The sequence below is a fragment of the Uloborus diversus genome, chromosome 7 (genome assembly GCF_026930045.1).
Source record: "Uloborus diversus isolate 005 chromosome 7, Udiv.v.3.1, whole genome shotgun sequence".
NCBI classification, from domain to species: domain Eukaryota; kingdom Metazoa; phylum Arthropoda; class Arachnida; order Araneae; family Uloboridae; genus Uloborus; species Uloborus diversus.
Window position 1 is genome coordinate 69,578,105 of NC_072737.1, and position 10,837 is coordinate 69,588,941.

Genomic DNA, 10,837 nt, shown 5'->3' on the forward strand with positions numbered 1-10,837 from the left:
TTTAAGAAACGCTGTTTTAGAACAAGCCTTTGCTCGATAAATATCTGCAGAAAATTTTGCGAAATACTTAAAAAGAGCCAATGATAGTTTCATTGTTTAATATTTGCAAAACAAGCTTTCTATAACAAACTCATTTTTTGTCAGAATTATTTAGTAATTTATTACAGGTGAAAAGTGAAACAATAAATAAAACTTATTTATATTCAACGTGGAAAAGCCCATGTCTTCAAAGAGACAATGTTTAAAATGTTTTCGAGCTAAAATTATTTAAAAACAGTTTTTTTGCACTATGTACAGCAACACTTATTAATGCAGACCCTAGTAAACTGGACTTCACATAATTCGGGCAGCCATTTCAGTGTACATACCAGTAGCGGATCCACAGGAGGGGGGCGATCTCCCCCCTCCCTCAAAGGTTTGTAAATTTTAAAAAATTCTAGGAGAAGGTCGCCAAACTCACCGCCCCCTCCTCCCCCAATACATTACAAAAAATTGCCTACAATGGTATTTTTAGGACTTTAATTCCAAAAAAATTTCAGGGGAGAGTCCCTGAACCCCCTCTTGATATCACAATTACTATGAAGCGAAGAAAAGAGGGGATGCGTGAACATTAATAATGCAGTTTTAGTTACCTTTATTTTAATCTTATATTTATTTTCGGAGAGGTCATTCAAAAAATAAAATTTTTATAAATCAATGTCTTTATGAATGTCAAATGCTAGCTAATAACTGTTCCGATCTTTCAATGAGAATTTGGAGGGAGCCACAGAAAATAAAGAGTGTTAGGCTTCCTCTCTCTACGAAAAGTTTCTCTGAAAAAGATTTCTGCAGCGCCGGAAGTGCTGATGAGCATGATCCCCTTTTGTGCTCTATTAAGACCATTTTAGCCCTCTTATAAAATCAGGGGGCTCATAATGAAAAATTACTCGTATTTAAGAATTGGAAAGTGATTTGTGACTGTTTCCCCATCAATAAGCAGTAAAATATTTTGTTCTAACCTACCTGGCTTAGAAAAGTTTAAAAACTGTTTTCCTCTTCATGATTTTTTTTTCGGGGGGGGGGGGCGAGATAAATGAATGTTTTGTAGTTCCGAGAAGGGTTTAACCCCCAACCCCTCCCATAGCTGCGCCACTGTTTACGATAGAGTTTTGAACCTTATGCCTTAATGTCTTTAAAGATGGCCTTCAATTACGTTTGTAAGACTTCAATTTTGAAAAAATCCGGGGGAGAACCCCCGAGCCTGAACCCTTTCGCTCATGGGCGCCCATATGCAAAGTTGCAAGGGGCTGGGGGTTCGAATATTTTCCCTGTGGTTTAGCTGGATATTTTCCCCATGGAAACTGATTTCAGGACATATTAGAGTCATTAAAATTTGACATTTTTAATAACTTATTGATTAATGGCTGGAGAAGAAATGTTTTTACATTTTTGCAAAGAAAAAAGTACTAAAAGCAAGGAAGTTCTAATTTCAAACGGGGGGCCCGAGCCCCCCCCCCCCTTGCCCCCCTAAATGGGCGCTCTTGCTTTCGCTAACATCAATGAAAATCCACTAACATTGCGTTTTTTGAAGCTTCAATATCAAGAACTTGAGGGATAGCTCCTGACCCCATAACTTCACTTAATGCTACCAAAGAGGGCCAACCAATGCATTTTCAAGGCTCCTACTTCAAATAATTTCCGATGGAAAGTTCCGAACTATATCTTCCCTCAACGTCATAAAAAATGGCTTATTATTGCATTTTCCGGACTTCAACTCCAAAAAATTTCCGGAGAAGAACACCCTATGTCCCTCTTTTCTTACCTTTCAACATCATTCATAGATTATCTAAAATTGTGTTTTTGGAACTTCTACATCGAAACATTTCTGGGGAAAATTTATGAACCCCATGTTTTCTGATACATCATCAAAGGTGGTAGGTGGCCTAAACAATTGCGTTTTTAAGACTTCAATTTCGAAATTTTTTTGATGAGCCCGAAATGAAAACCTGAATCCCCTGGTTTTATAGCATGACTAAAGATACCTAAAGTTATGTTTTCGAAATTCTAATATCAAAACACGACTGGGAAATTCTTCACTCTTTAAATCATATAGAATATTTGGGAAAAAAAAAGTTTCAGTTCTTAAACTTTTTTTAAATTTTATTTTCATTAGTACCCCCTCCCCCCCCATAATGCATTACTCATTTGCCTCTCCCAACAGGATTGTCTGGATCCGCCACTGGTACATACTGTATTTTAAAAAAGGCTGCAATTAGTTCAGTAACGTAAAAAAAAAAAAACTTTGCTTCAAATTTGAGACCATTGAAATTGAAAAATATATCTTGGCAAATTATTTTCTTTGTTGAATAGAACAAAAAACACTGATTTTCTCAGGCATTTGAATTCAGTGCGGCTCAACCAAGTTGCTCTTATTTTACTAAAATTCTCTGAAGTCACTTGTAACTTGTGAAAACAATTGATGCAATATAATATTACATGAAATTTTTGTAGATGCACACTGCACATATCATTTACTTAAAAAATGCTATATAAATACAGTGAAGCACTGTTTATACGTTTCTCTTTTATACGTTTTTATCAATTATATGTTTTTATAATTGGTCCCTACAAAGTCTGATACACATTATCCTATACCAATTATACGTTTTTTCGTTTGTACGCTTTTTTCATACAGTCCCTTCAAAAATGTATAAACGGTGCTTCACTGTACTTTCTTCTAATGAACTCATTTTTATGATGCTTTTTTGCTGTTCTCCCAATAAGCCTGGTATAACTGAAGGCTACTGTACTTTGTAAAAAGATTGTCTTAACAGTTGAAACTTTTCCTAGAGCACTAGAGCATAACTATTAAGGTATTGCTGTAGCTTAACAATTTTGAAAACATCGTCTGTTCCATTTTCTACACTTTTAGATATATAAAGTAGAGGGCTTAAATATCTTCCATTTAAAATAATTTATTTCACAAAAGTATTAACATTTTGCAAATAAGTTTGAAATTGGTCTGAAGTTGTGATATGATCGATGTGGCTGGTTACTCGAGCAATAAAATTTTAAGAACATCAGTATGTTAGACATGTTAATAAAAAATAGCTGAACAATAACATTTTTTATTTACTAAAAAGATGTACCTAATATGGCCTTATGGAAAGCATTGGAAAATCAAAGAAAATTTTAAGAACAATTATTCTATTTATATGAGCATTTTCATACATTTTGTAAAACATGTGGTGGGATAACAAACTAAAATTTTTGAAAATACGAAACTTTTGTCCTTTCTTTTCTTTTGTTACATTCTCCATGAAACCAATAAAAACACTTCTTACATCTTAACCAAGTTTTGCTATGTTTATCATTTGAATAGAATCCTTCACAAATGCTGCATTTTGCATCATAGTCATTGCTACTATTCATGCGCCATTCACCCATTGGGTAGCTCATCCTCATCAGCTTAACAAGATAAATTAAGAAAAGGCATTTTCTTTCTCGTATTCCGTTGATTTTTAGTTCGATCAGCTTGCAGCTTGTCAAAAGAGAGAGATGTCTTTTACTTTTATTTTTTCTGGTTGGATATTTTTATAGAACTGGGGACAATAGCTGCTAATCCAGCCCTGAAATTTGAATCGGAGAACAGTGAAAGGGTTCATGTTGGTTGATATTGTTATGATCAGAACCAGGAGGAGTTGCTGAGGAGTTTGCGGTTTATGTTCTGACTTTTACTCTTCCATTTTGTGTATCGCAAACAGGGGGATAATCGGAACACTTTGGTGGGGGGGTGTATGGAACAAGCAAATAAACCGAAACTCAATACCGTATTATCCGCGGGCAGCCTGTAATCCGCAGGTCTTAAAACCGGCCTGAAGAAAAAAAAAAGCTTTGTATAATCCGCAGTGGCGTATAATACGCGGATAATACAATGTAAAAAAATTAAGTTCGAATTTAACATACCATGTGAGCAACTAAACTAAAAACGTGTAAAGGTAATTACTTTAAAGGCATAATCACAATTAATCTGAAATACAATCTAATATATAAAGATTTCTTCCTGAAATCTTGATCATAGTACGCTAATTACTTGAAAAACAAGGAGTCAAGCAATGGAGCAAACGGTCTAATCTTGTGCTTCCTATTTCACTGTATTCTTGCTATTTACTGCACTGTATTCTTGCTTCCTATTTCACTGTATTCTTGCTTATTTTACATGACCTGAATTGGAAGGAACATTCAAGCAACGTAAAATAACCAACATACAGGCAGGCTGCAAGAAAGAATATGCAAACTTTGTAAAATAAACAACATTCAGTTGGCGCACTGTCTCTATCTCTATCGCTAGGTCTCTATCTCTATCGGTGAATCCTACTGTAAACATTGAGGTTCAATGCGTTGGTGTTAAAAAAAAAATAAACAGATAATCCGCAGCAGTGTATAATCCGCACCTCATAAATTTTGCCTTTTGTAACATATAATCTGCCGATTATACGCGGAAAAATACGGTACAACTTAAACAGTAGCCTATTACATGTGGTGTTACATTGATGATAAATGGAGTATTTTTTATAAATTGTCCCATTAAAAAATCTCACAGCCCAAAAATGAGTCACACTTTTGTCTGCTAAGTTTACAGTTGGCTACTGTTGCTGTTCGGTAAAATTTGCGGGGTTCATCGTCGATGTCGCAGCACTTGTCATTGGTAAATTATGATGGGTGATGTTTGGGCCCCCTCTCAATACAAAGTGGAATTTTCATCATCAATTTCATGCTTATAAAGATATTAATTAATGCATCCATTGTATTTGAAATTTTTCTATTTTTCAGAATATGGGTTGGAATTAAGAAACTACTTGCTTACATTGATTTAGCTCGTCAGGTAAGATATATCGTAACTTTTTTACCTGTACAAAATTTAAAATACCGCTTTTGGTATTATTTTAGGCAGTTCTAAATTATGACGGCTACTTAAACTGGATGCAATTAAAATTGCAAGTTTCTGATACATATTTCCAGAATCAAAATCTATAATCTATTTTGGAGCTTGTGGTCTTTCCTTTAATCTGTAAAGTGTAACTATTTGAATGAGCAAAACTGGAATTACCTGAGGTTTCAAAATATGTCCTCAATTGCTATTGTATTTCTTTCTAAATTCAACACATTTGAGAATTTTTCCATGGCTGGAAAAGAAGAAGCTTTGTAAAGACTTCAACAAATTAGCACAATTTTTTTTAATTTTAAACAACTAGCAGTTTGTAAAAAGAAAATAATTCTAATTGAAGTATTCATATTATATCATCATCAAAATAAAATAAAGCTTGTGGATCATGAAATAAAATTTGTATCTATGTTTATTAATTGAATTAATAGTCCAAGCGCCCATGAGTACCAGACCTACGTCATAGAAGAAAGGCCCAAAATTTTGCTAAGTTATGCAGGCTTTGGCAGGAAACATGTAGCAGAGATGTGTAAAATTGCTGCAAAAACTAAACATCATATGTTCATTCCATGCTACATAATTGGTGGCTCCCATCTAACCATTTCCAATTAGGAGGACGTTTTAGAGAGGTGCAGACATGCCTTTGAAACTAACCTATGCAAACTTTCAGCTTCCAAGACACAAATCTTGGGGATATAGGATAGGATACCTCAAAAAGAAAAAAAAAAGTGGACTCCAAAATGGCCTCCAATGGGGAATTAGCCAAAACATGGCATTTCCTTTCACAAAGCTGATCTGCTATTTTGGAGCCCTATTTTTATTGATTCTAGATTGTCAGGAGGTCTTGGAAGCTGAAAATTTGTACAAGTTAGTTTCAAAGTCATGTCTGCACCTCCGTAAAATTTCGTTCGAAACGGAGATGGTTGAATGGGGACCACCAGGTCACGTGACATGGAATGAATCTATGATGTTAAGTTTTTGACGCACCTTTTGCTACGTTTTTCCTGCTGCCAAAGCCTGCGTGACTCAGCTTAAATAATAGCGAACCTTTCTTATCTGCTCTGATGTGCTTATGCAGAAAATTTTCGGCCTTTATACTATGACGTTGGTCTGGCACTCACTGGCTCTTGCTCTACTTCGGTTGCAACTGTAGCAGTGCTTTAGTTGAGGCGAGAGGAATTTTTGATTTATTATGAAATATTTGGTTTATTATTGTAATAAATAATGCTTATTTGACGCAATTTGGTCTAAAACAGGTTTTATTTTTTAAAAAAATGTCTGTTTTTGAAAAACTAAACTGACTTTTTTTGGCCCACAAAAATCTGTCAAAAATCTATAAAAAGAGGAGTTTCCCACAAAAACTTTTTTTCTAAGTTGTGTGTATGTATGTATTAAATTCTTTCAAAGCAGTAATTATAGTTTTGAATTCCTAAAATCATTTGTCATTTTAAAATGACAAAACTAATTTTTGACTTACAACAAAATATTACAGTATGAGAATCAATTTTTGAAAATGGCTTGTAATACTATCATATTCTGTGATTTTCAGAGATTTTTTTCTTGACTGGAGTAGACTACATACATTACTACATAGTTAAAATTTTACTAGATAGGGGGCTCTAAAAGCAGAATAAATATTTCCCCATTCCACCTTCCCTACATTAATTTTGTTCAAAACATGAAATAATTATAAAATAAGAAATAAAATAAGCCGCTTTTAAGTAACATAGGTGAAAATAACTTCCACTTTTCAAAATTGTTGAAAAATTTACAGGATGGCAAAAGGATTGAAACTTAAAGTGCAGCCCGTAATTTACGGCGAATATAAGCAATTCTTTGCCCCCTCTTTTACTTATATCCTTCTTTTTAGCTTTCAATGACAAAAAATGAATGCAAAAGCTTTTTTTTCCTTGTAGTGAATATTTTTGAATAGTAAAAGCGCATTTGTGGCGCAAAAATTGAGAATTTGGCCGATTTGTATCAGGTTGTTTCAGAATTTGAAAATTGGCGCAGTTTGGCTCAGATTTTCCACCCCTGAATATAGTGAATCTTTATACTACAGTGGCTGCCACTTAGTGGAATCACGTTTGTTCTAAATGGTTTTGATTCCTCAAAACAGCTGATTCAAGAAAGCGGCAAATTAGTAAAGCTGGATTTTATTCTTTTTTAGACGATTTGATTCATTAAAGCGGTTGATTCAATTAACTGGCGTTCACTGTAATAGAAAACCAAAATGCCAAAAAACAAGCACAAAATCTGGCTTTCCATTGCAAACTGTGTTATAGTTTGAATTATACAAATACAAAAGTGACAACCAACAACAGGGTTTGGGCACAGCTATAGTCAAGGCAAACCTAAGTTGGCAGTGTCATAATGATATAATTAGGATCTGGGTAGCCTTAACAATGCTGCCAGGTTAGGTTTGCCCCAGCTCCTAGTCAATTACTCAATCCTCAATAAAGATCAAGAGCCCTCTTAAAACTGTTCACCCCATTGCAAGTAACAACTGCTTTTGGCAAACTATTCTAAACACCTGTGACCCAATTGAACCTGAATACTAACTTTTTTTCAAACTAAATCAATGTTACTTAAATAATTGATTTACAAAAACAAATAAATAAATTTATTGCTTAAATTGCCATAGATTTGATTTGGTAAACCAATTTAGCTTGGTTTGCAAATTTTGTTTCATATAATTATATTTTTTCCCCAGACTGATATGGAACACAGAGTTATAAAATTCCTATCAAAGTTGGAAGATGAAAACTGTCTTGAAGGAATATAAGTGATAATATTTTAGTCATCTGAAAGCATCGAATATGTATTTATTTCTGATAACAGATTATATTTCTTGAAACATTCCTTTGCTTAATTTATTCAGTATTCTATTATTTTGTATATTTTTTTTTTCTACATTAATGTTGTGTTGTACTAAAAAGTGTCAACTGAATTGCTGTTAAAAAAAAGGGTGTACTGTTTTTGTAAATATAATTTACTGATAAGTTGTAAAAATCATTTTTTGAATGTAACTGAAAAGTAGTAATGGTAAATTTAGATATGTTCCCTTCAAGCTCCCTTCTTTGCTTTTCAGTATATAAATCAATTGTGAACTTCTTTTACAAGTTTTTAATTCTAACATTTTTATCATTATTTGTAAAGAAAAAAAAAAACTGACACTTTTGCAAGTGGATTCTAACTTAGAACTAAAAGCTTTGCACTTGAAGTTAGCTGCATTTGTTCCACCTTGAGACATATGGATGCCTTAGGGAAACTCTTCTGGATAGGTATTCCAAGTTTCTTAGTAAGCCCTTGTTTTCCCTTTAAGTATATTAAAACGACCTGAAGCAAAAATAATCTGTTATTCTACATTGTGTGTCCCAGACTACATTACTAAAACGTTGTGCATTTGATCTCAAATAAAAATAATGCAAAATTAGATTCCACCGGAAGAATAACTTCCTTGTATGTAGTTTCTGTAAACTTAAGTTGTTTTTGAACTTTTTGAAGGGATTCATGTGGAACTGATGAACTAACTCTATGAATGTTTGTAGAATTTCAGCATCACTTTTACTGTTCTGAATTTTAAAATATTTCTTAATGTATTGTGTAAAGACAGAGCAATAAGTTTTAGAAGCCGATAGCAATGCAAGGTAATTATTGCTCAAAGAGCCAAAAAAAAAAACATAGATAATGAGAAAAAGGAATAGAAATTTATCTGTTACCATTAGTTTAGGATTAAAAACTGTTTTATAGAAATTACATTTTTTCAGAGTTTATACTTTAGATGTTACTATTTGACTGTTAATTTTATATGAAATGTTTAACAACAGTGGCATGGAAACTTAATATAGCATATGTGTATGACAAGGACTTAAGTCCCATCATTTGCAGCAAAACATTATTTTCAGTTAAATCTAAAGGGAAAACGTTAATTCATCATTATACAAATAGCATATCAATTGTAATATAATGCCTGCCTATTTATTGCAATCATAATAAATCTACCTATTTTAACTGTACAATAAGCTCTTTTATGAAGTTTCTTTATTAAACATTTTTAGAGTGAACACTAATGTATGTTGCTTTGTAATTTAGCTGAATAAAATACTGTTAAATTATAATATTCTTACTGTTTTGCCTTAATTTTCAAAATTTAAAATACCTTCAAAAATTATATTGAAAAAATCTATTTTAATATTCAATATCATATTTAATGAATAATGCTAGTCTTTCACTTATCAGTAACAATGGGTAAGTTATTTAATACCAGCTTGTAATTGAACATCTGCAATTAGTGTCCCATATAAGTAACTACTCTGTGTAAGAACATCAGAAAATGACACCTCGAACCAGTAAGGCAATCAGTCGCCAAGATGGGCCCCCTTATCAATTTGATGCTGGAACCCCTGGTCTTTGGGTAGGCTGAGATGGCTTTGCTTCTGCCCAGTGGGAAAGAACCAGGATACCCATTCTTCAATTGTTACCAAACAAAGCCTAAAGTCACGTTTTTAGGAAGTCGGTTACTAAAAACCTAAGAGGAGAGTTAGCTTAACTCTTGATATTTATTAATCTCCCTAACTTCACGGTAATGTGTAGGTATGGTTTTACTGCCTCAATATTGAAAATATTTCAGAGGCAGAATGAGTCCAGAGCCTTCCTTTTTTTTCCCCTTACACCACAGAGAAATTAAAATTGCATTTTGAAGACTTCAAACAGGGTTCGTACTCAATTTCAGAAATAAAATGAAGGAGTAAAATGAGATTTTGAAGGAGTACTTTAGTGCAGTACATAAATGATGCCACACTTTTTTTCAATACATTTGAACCCCTTCCCTCTTTGTCAAAGTGTCACACTACACCTTACTCCTCCTCTTCTCCCAAGTCATATTTTGCACAAACATACTGTGCTAATAACTGTGATGTCACTTTTTGTCACCCTCTCTCTTCCCCTTGTCATAACTTCATGAACCCGTCTCTCCCTCAATGACATCACTTGTGGATGATCCTTTTTGCCATGTCAAAACTAGATTTTTAACTTTTTTTTAAACACAATCGCTTGAAAAAAACATTTATGTATTTTTAAATAGTAATTAGACTAACTGACTTCTGCTGTTGAGAGTGAGGTAGTGGAGAAAACAGTAATCATAAAACTTGAAAAAATAAGCTTTTGAGACTATAGTTTCATATAAGTCATCTAATCATATTTTCACCTTCAACTGTTATGACTTCTGTAATCAATTTGTAAATCACATCTTAATGAAAAAAAAATGAATAAACGAAATTACTACATAAAATTTCCAAATAAAAAGCTATAATTTAATAGTAAAATATACTAAAATATTAGTTTACTTCGTAAATCTTATTTGATCGAGCTACTACATTTTAGCAAAAATGTTGAGATGTTTATTTTTCTTTCCTTTCAGTCTTCCTCAAACTGTTCAACTTCAGGATTAATTGTACTCTTAGCTTTTCAATGCCCTTTTTATGTTCAATTATGTCTTTTTTTCAGGCAAATGTTCTTCTACAAATACTCTTTCTTCCAGATCAAATTACTTTTCAAATGGCAACCTAAGCTTTCCTCTTAACCTTCAAATTTTATGAACTCCAATAAACAATCTGTAAACTCTGGTCTTTACAAAAATTAAATGGCAAAATATACAAAATTACTACATTATTTTTTTTTAAAAAGAAAGACAAGAAAATGTTTAATTTAGCAGTAAAGTATGCTAACGCTCAATGTGTTTATTTTACTTTCTCAACTTCAAGCAACGCAGTTGAGACACGAGGGTTTCCCCCCCCCCCCCCCCAATCGCCCTCGTGAGGAAGTTAAAGTTCTTGATCAAAGTGAAATTCTAATGATGTTTTAAATGACTGTCATAGAGGAAGATTATGCAGTCTTGAACTAGAAAAAAAG

General features: G+C 33.1%; 1 protein-coding gene across 1 annotated transcript in view; it reads left to right on the forward strand.

The window, feature by feature from the left end:
• LOC129226545 (vesicle-fusing ATPase 1-like) overlaps window positions 1–9,039 on the forward strand; it is an 88,342-nt gene extending 79,303 nt beyond the window's left edge. The window contains exons 20-21 of the mRNA XM_054861154.1: window positions 4,813–4,864; window positions 7,638–9,039. Of these exons, the coding sequence (XP_054717129.1) occupies window positions 4,813–4,864; window positions 7,638–7,709 (124 nt within the window). The 3' untranslated portion in view covers window positions 7,710–9,039. The remainder of the gene's footprint in view (window positions 1–4,812; window positions 4,865–7,637) is intronic.
• Window positions 9,040–10,837: the final 1,798 nt, after the last annotated feature.